Here is an 18,684-nt window from a genome sequence, read left to right on the forward strand (position 1 = left end):
TGTCGCCTCACAGCAAGAAGGTCCGGGTTCAAGCCCCGTGGCTGGCAAGGGCCTTTCTGTGTGGAGTTTGCATGTTCTCCCCCTGTCCGCATGGGTTTCCTCCGGGTGCTCCGGTTTCCCCCACAGTCCAAAGACATGCAGGTTAGGTTAACTGGTGACTCTAAATTGAGCGTAGGTGTGAATGTGAGTGTGAATGGTTGTCTGTGTTTATGTGTCAGCCCTGTGATGACCTGGCGACTTGTCCAGGGTGTACCCCGCCTTTCACCCGTAGTCAGCTGGGATAGACTCCAGCTCGCCTGCGACCCTGTAGAACAGGATAAAGCGGCTACAGATAATGAGATGAGAGACATTAGCAAATTTTTCATTGCACAGGACCTACTAGCAGGGCGGGCTGAAGAATAAAACATGCGTTCTTTGAGATGTTTGAGGGAAACCATGACGTCTTTTCTAACTCCTGCTCATGCTTATTTTATTTAGCATAGCTGAACACGCTCGGAGGAAAGTGTTAACTCTTATTATTCTATCCACATTCACTGGATATGAGCAATTGCACGTTCTGATTGGCTACTCTACTACTAGGCTATCAGATTATATACCATGAGTAGAGAAAAACAAAATGGCGGAGCGTGTTGTTGAAGCAACCAAAGACAAAAAAAAAAAAAACTCTACTCGAAAACAAAACCACCAAAAATAAAAAGGCAACAAAATATGGAATAAAAGTATTTGACTGTAAGAATGCATCTTTTTTATTTTTCAAGAATTATTATTTTCGCATTTTTCACAAATTGCAAATAAAGTTTTTATTTATCAATTTTGCAAAAAAATAAAAATGCTCTTTCTCAAAATCCAGTGAATGTGGATAGAATAAAACAGTTATTCCATTCAATCTCGTCGTACATGGGTTATAGCAGCTATCAGGTCATGTATGACTTGATTTCGTGGAATAATTTTTCACTCATATCTCTTTACTGTCTCTAAGCAAACAGATCTATGACATGCCTCTTAATTGCATGGCAGTGTTGTGGGGGGTTTTTTTGGTTGTTTTTTTTTTGTTTGTTTGTTACAGCTGTATAATTGCTTGATCAAGTCCTCCAAGCCACCAGGGGGTGCCATAAGAATGTTAGCAGTGTAATAAAGCAGACTTACTGTCACCACGCTGAAGCCGATTTAGTTAAAACTGCAAGTGTTAGAAAAGTGTTTTATTCCTCTTCCACCACAGCAGGGTTTATTTATTAAAACTCGCAACCATTTATACAGCCATTACTTTTGATCTAATAGTTCCTGTTCTCACTTACATTACGCTATCGCAGGTATCAGTTTTTTCTTTTTGTCTCTTTCGAAGTGTCTGATGATATAAAAGTTACATTATTATGTAAAGTGCTTACACTGGAGACTCCTTCCATAAAACATCATCAAATCACTTATTTATTATCAGTTTATTATCAGCTTATTATCAGTTTATTATCAGTGGAGCGTCTGATGTAAAGTCTCTGTGAATGAGTGGCTGCGATTGAAACAATAGTTTATTAGAACTTATTAGAATGTATGAATATAAACCTGCACTAATCAGAGATGCTGTTTTAGAAAATTAATCAATGCCTTCTGACCAGTCGCAATCCACAATTCAGCATCATTGAAGTCGAGTTTAATAAAACAGAACACTGAAACAGGTTTTACTCTAATCAATATTTAAAGCCAATGATTTTGCAATAAAGTGAATTTACGTGCGAATAATTTCTTATTGTGCGTGATGTGGGTGTGGCCAATTAATACACTACCATAACTTTATGCAAATGAGCAACAACATGACTCGTGAGAAAACTGTTTATTTTTTCCTACTCTGAACCATGATCCTTGTGTGTGTGTGTGTGTGTGTGTGTGTGTCTCAGATATTCATTGCGAGTGTATTTATTTACACTGATCCATATTCAAGAACTTTCTTCTTCCCATGATGGATTATTTAATCCACGGAGAAGATCATTTACACATGTTCATGGTGTACTGTTTTGAATTTGCATTACTGCATATTTTCTGGCCTGAATCCGTTTCCTATTAAACTGTAAATGTTGCACCGTCAATACGAAAGGCTTCAGTGGGAATAATGAGTGTTTGGGAGATGTGTGACTGGGGTTTGGCTCTTACAGTATGAACACTGAGGGTCAAATCTCAGAAAATATGGAAAACAGTTGAAACGAAAGGAATTTAATACGGTCTCGGATATAAAGGTACCATCAAGAGAGCATCTTCTGTAGCGTACATGCTAGCTTTAGCACTCTGTCACTCATCTTTCACCTGAAAATATGAAAATGAAGTGTAAAATGGAGTAAAGCAGGACATCTTTGCTGTAAAAAGCTGATTATTTTTCTTTATTTATGAGAGTCCTGAATAAATCTTGTGTAAAGTTTCACTTCTCTTCTTTTTCTTCTTCTTCTTGCGTAATGAAGTAGATTGCAAAGCGAAAATTAAATCCACTCTGAAAATCTACAGGTACACTTTAAAACAAAAAAAGCAGCCAATGTAGGGATTATTATTATTATTTTTATTATTATTATTATTATTATTATTATTATTATTATTGGTTGTAGTGTCATAGTATTGTTCACTTAGTGATAAATCATGCATCTATTTTTTGTGTTGTTTTTGTCTGTTTTTTTTTTATAAATGCCAAAATTTAAACATTTTTCCAATTCATGACATTCAAATTATATTTATTTAACCAAATTTATATGTTAATATTATATACATTAATATTACCGATATTCATTGATGGATATTTATACTGTACCCACTCTACATCCTGCCGAATAATATTTATTTAACATTCATAATCAGACAGGAGAATAAAACTGTATTTAATATAGATTAGATTAGATTCATGAAGCTCAAAACTGTGTGAAGGACCTCCGGACCTTTGTGGTTTCTCCTGCTCTAGATTAAAAAAATATAATGAAAAAGAAATATCACATTTAAAATTAAAAATGTAACCAGGATTTAATAAATGTGGGTGATTTATGATTTATTTATGAAGGAAAAAAAGGGGTTTCGTGCAGCACAGGCTTGAGACTGAGGGAAAACTAATGATGACGGAACGTCTCCTCAAATCCAGCCTCAGTAATTAAAAGTGCACACAGAGAGAGAGAGAGAGAGAGAGAGAGAGAGAGAGAGACATCTGGACTGAATCAGTGTCCCTTTGATGCAGTTGAAAGTGATTTTTTTCCCCTGTGTGCACACCGCGCCGGGGTCTGACATGCAGGCCGCTTTCAACTTCCGCTGTAAAAGCCAATCTCTCAACGAGAGCAAAAACATTTTAATGTCAAATCAGAGGAGTACGCTGACACACACACCCTGCTTTATTAGCCTTCTAACGTCCTGATCACTCACCTGATGAGCTCCATCAACGCCAGCACTCAGTTTCTTAACCCCTCAACAACAAACACAATTAATGAGGTAAACTTTTCTGTAATAATAATAATAATAATAATACAGTTTCTCTCGATCACTTTGATGAAATTCACCCATCAGGAACGTCACGCTCACCACTCTTAATGCAGTTCAACAAACACTAACTCACCTGCACACAAACCACTAAAACAGAACAACCTCATTCACATGTCAAAACATGCTAAAACACTCAATTACTTCAACACTGTCACCTGTCAATAAAACCCTGTCACTAGTTCTTCAAGACTGAGACACCATCCCTCATTACTGAATTAACACCCTCATTACTGAACTGAATTAACACCCACATTACTGAATTAACACCCTCATTACAGAATTAGCACCCTCATTACTGAATTAACACCCTCATTACTGAAGTAGCACCCTCATTACTGAACTAACACCCTCATTACTGAAGTAGCACCCTCATTACTGAACTAACACCCTCATTACTGAATTAGCACCCTCATTACTGAACTAACACCTTCATTACTGAAGTAGCACCCTCATTACTGAACTAACACCCTCATTACTGAATTAACACCCTCATTACTGAACTAACACCCTCATTACTGAAGTAGCACCCTCATTACTGAACTAACACCCTCATTACTGAAGTAGCACCCTCATTACAGAATTAACACCCTCATTACTGAATTAACACCCTCATTACTGAATTAACACCCTCATTACTGAACTAACACCCTCATTACTGAATTACCACCCTCATTACTGAACTAACACCCTCATTACAGAATTAGCACCCTCATTACTGAAGTAACACCCTCATTACTGAAGTAACACCCACATTACTGAAGTAACACCCTCATTACTGAATTAGCACCCTCACTACTGAATTAACACCCTCATTACTGAAGTAATACCCTCATTACTGAAGTAGCACCCACATTACTGAAGTAACACCCTCATTACTGAAATAACACCCTCCATACTGAAATAACACCAGAGTTACTGAATTAGCACCAGAGTTACTGCATTAACACCCTCATTACTGAAATAAAACCCTCATTACTGAATTAGCATGCTTATTACTGAATTAACACCATCCTTACTGAATTAGCAGCCTCATTAATGAATTAACACCCTCATTACTGAAATAACACCCTCCATACTGAAATAACACCAGAGTTACTGCATTAACACCCTCCTTACTGAAATAAAACCCTCCTTACTGAACTAACACCCTCCTTACTGAAATAACACCCTCATCACTGAAATAACACCCTCCTTACTGAAATAACACCCTCCTTACTGAAATAACACCCTCATCACTGAAATAACACCCTCCTTACTGAAATAACACCCTCATCACTGAAATAACACCCTCATCACTGAAATAACACCCTCATCACTGAAATAACACCCTCCTTACTGAAATAACACCCTCCTTACTGAAATAACACCCTCATCACTGAAATAACACCCTCCTTACTGAAATAACACCCTCCTTACTGAAATAACACCCTCCTTACTGAAATAACACCCTCATCACTGAAATAACACCCTCATCACTGAAATAACACCCTCCTTACTGAAATAAAACCCTCCTTACTGAAATAACACCCTCATCACTGAAATAACACCCTCCTTACTGAAATAACACCCTCCTTACTGAATTAGCACCAGAGATACTGAATTAACACCCTCATTATTGAAATAACACCAGAGTTACTGAATTAGCACCAGAGTTACTGCATTGACACCCTCATTACTGAATTAATACCCTCATTACTGAATTAACACCCTCATTACTGAGTTAGCACCCTCATTACTGAATTAACACCCTCATTACTGAGTTAACACCCTCATTACTGAATTAGCACCCTCATTACTGAACGGAATTAACATCCTCATTACTGAATTAACACCCTCATTACTGAGTTAACACCCTCATTACTGAATTAGCACCCTCATTACTGAATTAACACCCTCATTACTGAATTAACACCCTCATTACTGAACGGAATTAACACCCACATTACTGAATTAGCACCCTCATTACTGAAATAACACCAGAGTTACTGAATTAGCACCAGAGTTACTGCATTGACACCCTCATTACTGAATTAACACCCTCATTACTGAGTTAACACCCTCATTACTGAATTAGCACCCTCATTACTGAACGGAATTAACACCCTCATTACTGAAATAACACCAGAGTTACTGAATTAGCACCAGAGTTACTGCATTGACACCCTCATTACTGAGTTAACACCCTCATTACTGAATTAGCACCCTCATTACTGAACGGAATTAACACCCACATTACTGAATTAGCACCCTCATTACAGAATTAGCACCCTCATTACTAAATTGAATTAACACCCTCATTACAGAATTAGCACCCTCATTACTGAATTAACACCCTCATTACAGAAGTAACACCCTCCTTACTGAAATAACACCCTCATCACTGAAATAACACCCTCCTTACTGAATTAACACCCTCATTACTGAATTAGCACCAAAGTTACTTAAATAACACCCTCATTACTGAATTAACACCTACATTACATAATTAACACCCACATTACTGAATTAACACCCTCATTACTGAATTAGCACCAGAGTTACTGAATTAACACCCTCATTACTGAATTAGCACCCACATTACTGAATTGAATTAACACCCTCATTACAGAATTAGCACCCTCATTGCTGAATTAGCACCCTCATTACTGAATTAACATCCTCATTCATGAATTAACACCCTCATTACTGAACTGAATTAGCACCCACATTACTGAATTAGCACCCTCATTACTGAACTGAATTAACACTCTCATTACTGAATTAGCACCCTCATGACTGAATTAACACCCTCATTACTGAAATAACACCCTCCTTACTGAAATAACACCCTCATTACTGAATTAGCACCAGAGTTACTGAATTAACACCCTCATTACTGAATTAGCACCAAAGTTACTTAAATAACACCCTCATTACTGAATTAACACCTACATTACATAATTAACACCCACATTACTGAATTAACACCCTCATTACTGAATTAGCACCCACATTCCTGAATTAACAGCCTTGTTACTGAATTAACACCCTCCTTACTGAAATAACACCAGAGTTACTGAATTAGCACCAGAGTTTCTGCATTAACACCTTCATTACTGAACTAGCACCAGAGTTACTGAATTAACACCCTCATTACTGAATTAACACCCTCATTACTGAATTAGCACTAGAGTTACTGAAATAACATCCTCATTACTGAATTAACACCAGCGTTACTGAATTAACACCATCATTACTGAATTAACACCCTCATTACTGAATTAGCACTAGAGTTACTGAAATAACATCCTCATTACTGAATTAACACCAGCGTTACTGAATTAACACCATCATTACTGAATTAGCACCAGAGTTATTGAATTATCACCCTCGTTACTGAATTAACACCCTCATTACTCACTTAACACGAGCGTTACTTAATTTACACCCTCACCATTGACCTAACACTGATGTTACTGACTTAAGACCCAGTTTCTTTCTTTTCTTCCTTTCTTTGTGTCTCTTCTTTTTCTTCCGCAGTTCTTTTTTTCCCTTTACTTATTTTTATTTCTAAGAAATATTATTCAGTCTGTAATGTCTGTACTGAATCCTGCTGTACAGATTTATAACAGACTGAGACTGTATGATTCATCTATAATTAGTATAGGTAATCGTATGAGGCCGAGTAAAATTAATGATTAATTTCACGAGTGATTTCGAAGTTTTGAAAATTTCAAAAGTTTGAAATCACAAGTGAAATTAATCCTTAATTTTACGAGGAACCATACGATTACTAATTTATAATATATCGGTCCAAATTCATACTTCAGAGGCCATTCAAGTTCATAACATTTGTCATTCACGTTTTCTGAACCAGTCAGGGCGCGAGACTATCTTGCAAGTTTGAATCGGTTTCTAAAGCATTCCTTGTTTTCGCAAATCTCTCGCTTTTCCCTCGAGGACTTTTCTTGAAAAGTAACATCTTTCAGGATTGATCCTGGATATTTCACTCGTCTCAGATGCCGATCCAATGCTGCCTGCATTGCTTTAAGAGAGTCTGGTTTGTAGTTTTCCCCATTTTCTTTCCTCACTTCTGCATAAAACTGTGATCTCACCCTGTCTAACTCACAGCATTCATACGCCACTAGAGCGTCGTTTATTTGTCTTTCTGCGGCCCATTTCTTAAACACGGAAAGCCAAAAATTCATACTTTTTTGGGGGGTATTTTCATTTTCGCTTGCAGCTTTCAACTGGTTTATCATTTCTTCGTCAAATATAGCGAAACGCGGCATTGCTGAGTCAGCAGAGTCGGCCATTTTCTCATCTCATCTCATTATCTGTAGCCGCTTTATCCTGTTCTACAGGGTCGCAGGCAAGCTGGAGCCTATCTGACTACAGGCGAAAGGCGGGGTTCACCCTGGACAAGTCGCCAGGTCATCACAGGGCTGACACATAGACACAGACAACCATTCACACTCACATTCACACCTACGGTCAATTTAGAGTCACCAGTTAACCTAACCTGCATGTCTTTGGACTGTGGGGGAAACCGGAGCACCCGGAGGAAACCCACGCGGACACGGGGAGAACATGCAAACTCCGCACAGAAAGGCCCTCGCCGGCCACGGGGCTCGAACCCGGACCTTCTTGCTGTGAGGCGACAGTGCTAACCACTACACCACCGTGCCGCCCGTCGGCCATTCTGTTGACAAAATTTGCTCATTTTTGTAGTCGTAACCAAGCAACGAACTAGCCAATAGCATTTCAGAAATACGTTTAGGAAAAAAAGTCCTCCTTGATTGATCAATCAGAATTGAGTAATTTGGCCCTATGTATTATTATGTATTAATTATGTATTAATACCCCCCCCCCAAAAAAAAAAAAAAAAAAGTGTGTCAGGAAAATAAATTAAACAAAAATAAAAAAAAAATAAAAAGTGCAACTTCTTTAACCAAGTGCAACGTTCATCCCGGTGTGTGTGTGTGTGCGCGCGCATTACGGGGTGGGGAAACTTCTGCGCACTCTGTAAAACGTCAGAAACTACGGAAACACGACTTTGCCACGTAATTAGGGCGCTCCTCTCCTCTCCTCCACTCCTCTCCTCTCTTCATCCGTCTGTCCATCAAAGCCGAGACTCATTTATTCTCCAGCAGCCGAGCAGAGCGGACTGAGAGTGTGTGTGGAGTGTGTGTGTGTGTGTGTGTGTGTGTGTGAGGGGGAGAACGTGGAGATCATCATCATCATCATCATCATCATCATCAGAGCTCGCGCTCAGACCCGGAGACCCGCAGAACTCTGCGCCAGATGCTGGAGAGCCCGGGGAGGCGCGCGCGTGCCGGTGTCTGGACGTGTCCCGGAAAGAGAAACCCGGATCCATGACTCGGTTTCGGATCTGACAGGAGACCGCAGACACGGCAGAGAGATCCAGCTGGGATCTGAACCCATCCCCATCTCCTGACCGAGCGGAAGTCCATGCTGACTGCCGCGTGCGCTCGGGTGTGAGGCTGTGCGCGCGCCACTTCCGCAGCCGAACCGAGTCATGACTTCTGGTTATGCAGCGCATGTAATGGACAGAGCGATCACCGCGGCCAACCTGGACCATCTGCATGCAAAGAAGAACTTTTCCGTGAGCCACCTGCTGGACCTGGAGGACGCGCGGGAGATGGCCGGAGCTCAGGCCGAGGAGAGCAGCGCGGAGGCGGGCACAGGGAGCCTGGAGTCCCCGGGGCTCACCAGCGGCAGCGACACCGCGCAGCAAGACAGTAAGGGTCTGAGTCTGAGTCCCTCTCTCTCTCTCTCTCTCTCTCTCTCTCACACAGAATAGGTGTTATGAAGACACTGAAGGTGTAAACTTCTCCTTAGACATGTTCTATACTGACACAGTCTCTCCAGTTCAGTCCACAGCACATGACTTTTGAAATAATAGTAATAATAATAATAATAATAATAATAATAACTTTGAATGAGCAAGAAGTCAGAAAGGTGTAGTGTGCTTTCTTATCCAGAGCGACATATAACACACCCAGAGCAGCCTGGGGAGCAGTTGGGGGTTCGGTGCCTTCCTCGAGGTCTCTTCAACCATTCCTGCTGGTGCAGGGACTCGAACCAGCAACCTTTTGGTCCCAAAGCTGCTTCTCTAACCTTTCCCATGAAAAGTAATAAACACAATCATTTCGAATCATGAATGAAAAAAAAAATTTTAAATAATGGGAATAAATTTTTTTTTAAGTTTAAATATTAAAAGTTAAAAGTTTAATAATGATTTAATAGTTTAGTATAATAAATACGCATTTTTTTCTTTTACAGATTTACAAAACTTTCTTTCTTTCTTTCTTTCTTTCTTTCTTTCTCTGACAATTCTGTCTCTCAGTGCTGGAAAGTAAACGTTAACAAAAATATCAAAAGTTACAAACTCGAAAATCATAAATTTACGTCAAAAATATTGTAGAGTGAAAGTCAGAAACAGGGTTAAGCATTAAGAAGTAGTCTTTTTTTTCCTTTCTTGGGGTTCTTTTAAAAAACAAACAAACAAACAAACAAACAAACAAACAAAAAACCCTGTCGATGTAAATGTCTGTTGATCACAGAGTCATAAAGCCGATCTGTCCAAACTAAATGTAAACTCAATACAAATACAAACAATATAGACGCTGATAATAATCACGAGAACATGCTGAAGAGAATTTGTAAGTAAATAAATACATTCATAAATTAATTAATAAAATAAAAATAAACAAAGCTGCAAAAATATTTGGCAATTTAGTTTTTGTACACGCAAACATGGAAATATGTTTTTAAAATATTATTATTATTATTATTATTATTATTATTATTATTATTATTATATTGTTCTAGGATTGTAATTGATTAAAGCTGAGAACGTAAAAGTGAAAATCACGCTGTAGATAAATGACATTATGAGCAGTGTTGATACCTGAAGTGTCTTTACATTGTAAAATAAAATTAAAATAAAAAGGATTAAAAAAACAAACAAGCAAAAAAAAAACCCCATGCACCTCCAAAAGCAGTCGCTTTGCAACGTGCGTTATTTTTTCCGTGAGTTTATTTTAGTCAGATTAGGAGGCTTTTGTTTTGCACAATGACGATGCTATCGATTGTTTGTTGGAAACCTTTTAGAAAATATTAAAAAGAAGAACCAAAATGACTAAAATGAGGTGTGAACACGAGCGAATACACAAAAATGAATCACGGAGAGTAAATGAAGCAAATGGAAATGAGAAATGTTTGTAGAAAGCTGCAGCGCGACGAGGCTTTAGAGATTAGAGCGAAGAGACGTGGTCAGGGCCGGAGCTGGGGCCGGAGCCGGGGCCGGGGCGTCCACGGATGAAATAAACAGCAAAGAAATTATAAACAGACCTTCGAGTCGTAAATCTAATTTTCTCCAGGTTTAAAAACTGAAATGTGGACGTAGATAGTTGTTTCCAGTGCAGGAGAATGAAAGCGCTGCTGTAAAGAGGGTGAGCTGGACGAGGCAGGACGAGGACTGGACAGACTGAGACGATGATAATATATCAATATCGTGATTATGTCACATTATGTCAGTAGTTTGAGAGCGAGAATGCGCCAGAAGGTGGTCTGAACTGTACTGGAAGAAGAAGAAAAAGAAGAGGTAGAGATGTCACAATACTTACAAACGTTTTGAAGATATTGCAGGAGTAATTTTATTAAATTGCTTTACAAATAATTCCAGGTTCACTGGAGAAAAATTGTAGTTGCAAAATGTTATAATTTTACAGATTTATGTAGCATTATGTACCGTAAAACATGACTATTTATTTATTTATTTATTTATTTAAAGCTTTTTCGCAATTGTCTTGCTAGCAGTTTATTAGCAATAATAATAAAAATAATAATAATATCTTTGGGAATCGTGATATATTTTGTCGTATCGATGAGGAGATGATTATAAATTTATAAGCTGTGAATATGCTTCAAATACACACACTGACTGGCCACTTTAATAGGAACGTGTTGTTGATTCTACGATCCCTGTTCTTGGCTGCAGGAGTGGAACCCAGTGTGTTCTGCTGTTGCTGAGATGCTTTTCTGCTCACCACGGTTGTAAAGAGTGATTATATGAGTTACTATATCCTTCCTGGCTGAAAAGCTCCACCCAATCTGGTCATTTTCTGATCTCTGACCTCTCTTATCAACAGGGTGTTTGTTTCCACCCACAGAACTGTCACTCACTCACTCACTCACTCGATGTTATGTTTTTTGTTTTCCACACCGTTCTGTCTGTGTAAACTCTCAAGACTGTTGTGTGTGAAAACCCCAGGAGGAGATCAGTAGTTTCTGAAATACTGAAACCAAAAATACTCATCTGGCTCAAACCGACACCCGTACTGCAGTGAAAGAAAGTCACACTTTGAGATCACAATTTTTCCCATCCTGATGTTTGAACAGGGCAGTACGGTGGTGTAGTGGTTAGCGCTGTCGCCTCACAGCAAGAAGGTTCTGAGTTCGAGCCCAGTGGCCGACAGGGGCCTTTCTGTGTAGAGTTTGCATGTTCTCCCCGTGTTTGTGTGGGTTTCCTCCGGTTTTCCAGTGACTCTAAATTGACCGTGAGTGTGAGTTTTGTTTGTCTCTATGTGTCAGCTCTGTGATGATCCGGTGACTTGTCCAGGGTGTGCCCCGCCTCTCACCCATAGTCAGCTGGGATAGGCTCCAGCTTGCCCGCGACCCTACACAGGATAAGTGGCGACAGATAATGGATGGATGTTTGAACACTGTGAACATTAACCGAAACTGAAGGGATTGACCGATTAGAGAACAGCATCAAACAAAAGAGCAGGTGGATGTAGGGGTGTTCCTAATAAAGTGGCCAGTGAGTGTATATATTAGGATATCTAATATGACTAAAACAGAGCATGAGCCTAATGAACAGAACAGAGCAGCAGGGGCGTGTTTACATTTGGTGCATGTAGGATCTGTGTTTGATAGTTATTATCAGCCCCGTCTCGTGAGCTTTAGATGGTGGGTTTAAATCCCGCTGCAAAAGTGTAAAGTGTTGAAAGTTCTCCAGATGCGTCCTTTATGTATTATTTATTCCTCTTCTGCGCCGTTACAGAAGTTTAAATTACACACCGACGATGATGATGATGATGATGATGATTGTCTCAGTCACTAAAGTCATGAAAGGCTCATAACGTTCATGACCTGTAAAAACTGTAAAGTAAAGTTTACAGAAAGACATTTCTCTTCACTTCTCGTGCACAGGATGTAAGAAACCGAATAAAATTTGGTAAAATGAATAAATATTATGAATAACTTTGAGGACGGATGTTGTGTTCTACCTGTCAAGCCACGTCACGTACGGTAAAATTTACAGTAAATTATTGTAAAATAAAATGTTACAGTTCTGTACAGCGTGTCTGAAAACTCTAAAATCTTTATAACTGAGATACGAAATAAAAACATGATGAAAACTTTTTAAAAAACCAAACATTGAATCATTAATCAGGGACATTTAGGCACAGAGAAACCCAAGAGTTATTTTTCAGTTAATTTATTTTGAAGTTAGAAAGTTACAGATATTTAATACGTGTATTGATAATGACATGCAAAAAAAATATAAAAACAATCCTCTAAACGCTACCATGTTCGCTACGACATCATGATTGCTATAATGGATAAAAGTTGTAAAGATCATTCACTCTCAGACGTCCCGTAGTTACAGATCATTACTCTACAATTTACATCACATCCCTCTGATAAACTGAACATTTAAATTTAAATTAAAATCGTATCCACTGGATTTGCTCATTTATCCAAAGAGACGTTTGTGATGGTTGAGACGTGACACGGCACAGCAGATGGAGGTTAAAGGTCTCACTCAGGAACACACTCATGGCAGCTTGGGTGTGTTGGGATCTGAACTCATGACCTTCTGCTCTGTAGTTCTGAGTCACTGCATCCCCACTTCGCTTCCCTCGGCGTATCAGTGTAAACCCAGAGCGATCGCGTTCGGCTAAAATAAAGAGCGCCGAAAACACATCGGCTCATTTTCACACGTCAGCACAAACCGGATCGTTTCTGTTCACACTCGAGCCGAAAGTCTCACGGCGCTTTCACTCGGAGCGGCTTTTCTGGTGCTTTACTGTAAAAACAACACACGGCGCCAACCGCGCAAGTGTTTTTCTGAAAAACAAACAAACAAACAAAAACCAAAACAACCCCCCCCCCCCCCCCCCCAGCGTTTTACTGTAAAACAGAACACAGAGGACTGAATGAGCGTGAGTCAGTGGAACAGAAGAAAAGATTTTTATCAAGAAAACAAACAGAAAAAAAGCTGAATTAAATAAAGATTTACAGAGTTTTCATTCCCTCTTTCTTTCCCTGTTCCCTCTTTTCTTTCTCCACATTCTCTATTTCTCCTCGTTCCCTCTTTCTTTCTCCTCATTTCCTCTTTTCTTTCCCCGTCCCCTCTTTTCTTTCTCCACATTCTCTCTTTCTTTCCCCGTTCCCTCTTTTCTTTCCCCGTTCCCTCTTTTCTTTCTCCTCATTCCCTCTTTCTTTTCCCGTCCCCTCTTTTCTTTCTACACATTCCCTTTTTCTTTCTCCTCATTCCCTCTTTTCTTTCCCCATCCCCTCTTTTCTTTCTCCTCATTCCATCTTTTTTTTCTCCTCATTCCCTCTTTTCTTTCCCGTCCCCTCTTTTCTTTCTCTTCATTCCCTCTTTTCTTTCCCCATTCCCTCTTTTCTTTCTCCTCATTCCCTCTTTCTTTCCCCATCCCCTCTTTTCTTTCTCCTCATTCCCTCTTTCTTTCCCGTCCCCTCTTTTCTTTCTACACATTCCCTTTTTCTCTCTTCATTCCCTCTTTTCTTTCCCCGTCCCCTCTTTTCTTTCTCCTCATTCCATCTTTTCTTTCCCCATTCCCTCTTTTCTTTCTCCACATTCCCTCTTTTCTTTCTCCTCATTCTCTCTTTTCTGTCCCCGTCCCCTCTTTTCTTTCTCCACATTCCCTCTTTTCTTTCCCTGTTCTCTCTTTTCTTTCTCCACATTCCCTCTTTTCTTTCCCCACATTCCCTCTTTTCTTTCCGTTCTCTCTTTTCTTTCTCCACATTCCCTCTTTTCTTTCTCCTCATTCCCTCTTTTTTTTCCCCGTCCCCTCTTTTCTTTCTCCTCATTCCCTCTTTTCTTTCCCCACATTCCCTCTTTTCTTTCCCCGTTCCCTCTTTTCTTTCTCCTCATTCCTTCTTTTCTTTCCCTGTTCCCTCTTTTCTTTCCCCGTCCCCTCTTTTCTTTCTCCTCATTCCCTCTTTTCTTTCCCCACATTCCCTCTTTTCTTTCCCCGTTCCCTCTTTTCTTTCCCCACATTCCCTCTTTTCTTTCTCCCTTCCCTCTTTTCTTTCCCCGTCCCCTCTTTTCTTTCCCCACATTCCCTCTTTTCTTTCTCCGTTCCCTCTTTTCTTTCCCCGTTCCCTCTTTTCTTTCTCCTCATTCCCTCTTTTCTTTCCCCATTCCCTCTTTTCTTTCTCCTCATTCCCTCTTTTCTTTCCCCACATTCCCTCTTTTCTTTCCCCGTTCCCTCTTTTCTTTCCCCACATTCCCTCTTTTCTTTCTCCGTTCCCTCTTTTCTTTCCCCGTCCCCTCTTTTCTTTCCCCACATTCCCTCTTTTCTTTCCCTGTTCCCTCTTTTCTTTCCCCATTCCCTCTTTTCTTTCTCCTCATTCCCTCTTTTCTTTCCCCACATTCCCTCTTTTCTTTCCCCGTTCCCTCTTTTCTTTCTCCTCATTCCTTCTTTTCTTTCCCTGTTCCCTCTTTTCTTTCCCTGTCCCCTCTTTTCTTTCTCCTCATTCCCTCTTTTCTTTCCCCACATTCCCTCTTTTCTTTCCCCGTTCCCTCTTTTCTTTCCCCACATTCCCTCTTTTCTTTCTCCGTTCCCTCTTTTCTTTCCCCGTCCCCTCTTTTCTTTCCCCACATTCCCTCTTTTCTTTCTCCGTTCCCTCTTTTCTTTCCCCATTCCCTCTTTTCTTTCTCCTCATTCCCTCTTCTTTCCCGTTCCCTTTTTCTTTCTCCTCATTCCCTGTTTTCTTTCTTCTCATTCTATCTTTCTTTCCCCTTGCTCCCTCTTTCTTTCCATCTCTTTTCTTTCCCTCTTTCTTTCCTCCCAGTCCCTCTTTTTCCCCCTCGTTCCCTTTTTATTTTAAGGGTTTAGTATCAGTTAATCAAAAGAAGTTTAATTGTGAACCGGTTCACCATTTTGACAGCGCGCGTCTAGTCAGTGGGAAAACACTGGGAGTGACGTCATCAGAGTGAAATATCAGGAAATCTGTCCCTCAGAGCCGTGATGTATTTTGTATGAAAAATGCGAGTTTTTCAACATGAGAAGATAAACTTCATCTCTTCAAGCCAGCGTGTGATTTTCTTTTTATTATATCGACACATTCACAAACAAAAAGTCCCCAAATTTATCAAAACAACACTCTCACCGAGTTCCTCACGAGTCACAGATAGAGATTTATGTCCCGGTTTTGGTTCTCAGTGTCCCAGATGAGAAATATAGGTGGGGTATTTTACAGTAAAACACTTGTGTCTATGTATGAGATGATTCACACTTAACAGGGAGTCTCATCTCATCTCATTATCTCTAGCCGCTTTATCCTTCTACAGGGTTGCAGGCAAGCTGGAGCCTATCCCAGCTGACTACGGGCGAAAGGCGGGGTACACCCTGGACAAGTCGCCAGATCATCACAGGGCTGACACATAGACACAGACAACCATTCACACTCACATTCACACCTACGCTCAATTTAGAGTCACCAGTTAACCTAACCTGCATGTCTTTGGACTGTGGGGGAAACCGGAGCACCCGGAGGAAACCCACGCGGACACGGGGAGAACATGCAAACTCCACACAGAAAGGCCCTCGCCGGCCCTGGGGCTCGAACCCAGGACCTTCTTGCTGTGAGGCGACAGCACTAACCACTACACCACCATGCCGCCCCCTTAACAGGGAGTTTAAAAAGAAAAACAAAACACGGCGAGTGGTTTATTTCAGCAGAATTGTGTTTATTTACTGAAATGCAATGGTTCAGCTTGTTAAATGGAGTTACTGGTGACTCAGAAGGAGAAAGAACGCTGTGTAGGTGAAACGAGACAACATCAGTTTCTGCTGCCAGTCAATTAAAGATAGAAATAAAGTAAAAAAAAAAAAACTTCTGAAAAAAAATCCATGTAGCTATTTTTAAAAAATAAATAAAATGGTAGCGAGGCTTGTGGCAGCTCGGTGTGAATCGGACCGGAACCGGGAGGTGATTTAAAATGTCTTTATAACTTTTGTATAATTTTCAGTTCTGTATTATTCCAGTTTCAATCAGGTTTGGAAAAAGTCCTGAGAAATGATTGTGATCATGTGACCAAATCTTTCTCAATGTAAATGGAACAGTGCAGAGCATTTTTTAACATAGTTACTGGGAAACCAAATGGTCTCCCAGTGGCCAGGTTTGGTCTCCTAGTCAATGCCAAACCAGCTTCACTGGGAGACCAAATTTTAAACCAAGTTATGTCTTATCATTTGGTTCAATCAGTTGCAATTAATTAACCAAGTACCATGTAAGTATACATTTAACAAGGAAAACTTGGCACTGCGGGCGGCACGGTGGTGTAGTGGTTAGCGCTGTCGCCTCACAGCAAGAAGGTCCTGGGTTCGAGCCCCGGGGCCGGCGAGGGCCTTTCTGTGTGGAGTTTGCATGTTCTCCCCGTGTCCGCGTGGGTTTCCTCCGGGTGCTCCGGTTTCCCCCACAGTCCAAAGACATGCAGGTTAGGTTAACTGGTGACTCTAAATTGAGCGTAGGTGTGAATGTGAGTGTGAATGGTTGTCTGTGTCTATGTGTCAGCCCTGTGATGACCTGGCGACTTGTCCAGGGTGTACCCCGCCTTTCGCCCGTAGTCAGCTGGGATAGGCTCCAGCTTGCCTGTGACCCTGTAGAACAGGATAAAGCGGCTAGAGATAATGAACTTGGCACTGCATTAACTATGTTGATATTATGCTGGCTGAAACGAGGATTCGTAATGCGGCAATTTGCATCACAGAATACGCCGCAGCGGTGCAGCCGCATGGACTCTGGGGCCTGTGATTGTATTGCCCAGACCAGTTGGTCTCCTAGTGGAAAATCCTTAAAAAATGCTCTGGAACAGTGCCCTCAGGACAGCGTGAGAAATCACGACTTTTTAAGAGGAAATGAAGGATTTGGTGCGATTCTTCAGTTTAGTCTCCATGAGTGGACACTTTAAACAGAAATGTAAATAAATTGTGTGATCGTTCAGCGTCGTGTTGATGTGCAGCGTTCAGTCACTGAGACCTCAGAGATTTATCATGAGTCTTAAAGAGATGGTATAAATAAAAATCTAAAGTGTGGGGAGTCAGTATTTATTGGAAATGTAATTAAGTAAAAGTAAATACTTGATTTCGGTTGAGTATAAATACACCAACATAATAATTCAGCATTGTAATGAAGTACGGTGCTTCATGCTTTATAACTGTTTTCTGCAGTTCTCTAATCAGCCGATCCCTCGACAGCAGCACGATGCGTCAAATCACGCAGATACAAGTCAAGAGCTTCGGTTCATGTTCACAATGTTCAAACATCAGAACGGGAAAAATCGTGATCTCACAGTGAAGTGTGACTTTCTTTCTTTCTTTCTTTCTTTCTTTCTTTCTTTCTTTCTTTCTTTCACTGTGGCACTGTGGGTGTTGGTTTGAGCCAGATGAGTATGGGGTTTGAGCATTTCAGAATCTGCTGATCTCCTCCTGGGGTTTTCACACACAACAGTCTCTAGAGTTTACACAGAATGGTGCGAAAAACAAAAAACATCGAGTGAGTGAGCGACAGTTCTGTGGGTGGAAAATAAACAAACGCCTTGTGGATAAGAGAGGGTCAGAGGAAAATGGACAGACTGGTTCGAGCTGCCAGGAAGGATACACTAACTCATATAATCACTCTTTACAACCGCGGTGAGCAGAAAAGCATCTCAGCAATGCAACACACTGGGTTCCAGTCCTGCAACCAAGAACAGGGATCTTAGACTCAACAACACGTTCCTATTAAAGTGGCCGGTGAGTGTATATACTGTAATAATAAATCCTTCCCTTCCTGTGTATGTTTGTATTAATGTTTGATTAATCCACGCGTTTGCGGTTCAGTTTGGTTCTGGTCCGCACCGTATGCATCACCTGTCAG

General features: G+C 40.5%; 1 protein-coding gene across 1 annotated transcript in view; it reads left to right on the forward strand.

The window, feature by feature from the left end:
- The first annotated feature begins 8,564 nt into the window (after window positions 1-8,564).
- Window positions 8,565-18,684, forward strand: part of LOC132864363 (paired mesoderm homeobox protein 1-like) — a 28,245-nt gene continuing 18,125 nt past the window's right edge. Inside the window, exon 1 of the mRNA XM_060897777.1 lies at window positions 8,565-9,239. Within this exon, the coding sequence (XP_060753760.1) occupies window positions 9,017-9,239 (223 nt within the window). The 5' untranslated portion in view covers window positions 8,565-9,016. The remainder of the gene's footprint in view (window positions 9,240-18,684) is intronic.

This window comes from Neoarius graeffei, chromosome 17, assembly GCF_027579695.1.
Source record: "Neoarius graeffei isolate fNeoGra1 chromosome 17, fNeoGra1.pri, whole genome shotgun sequence".
Taxonomy (NCBI): domain Eukaryota; kingdom Metazoa; phylum Chordata; class Actinopteri; order Siluriformes; family Ariidae; genus Neoarius; species Neoarius graeffei.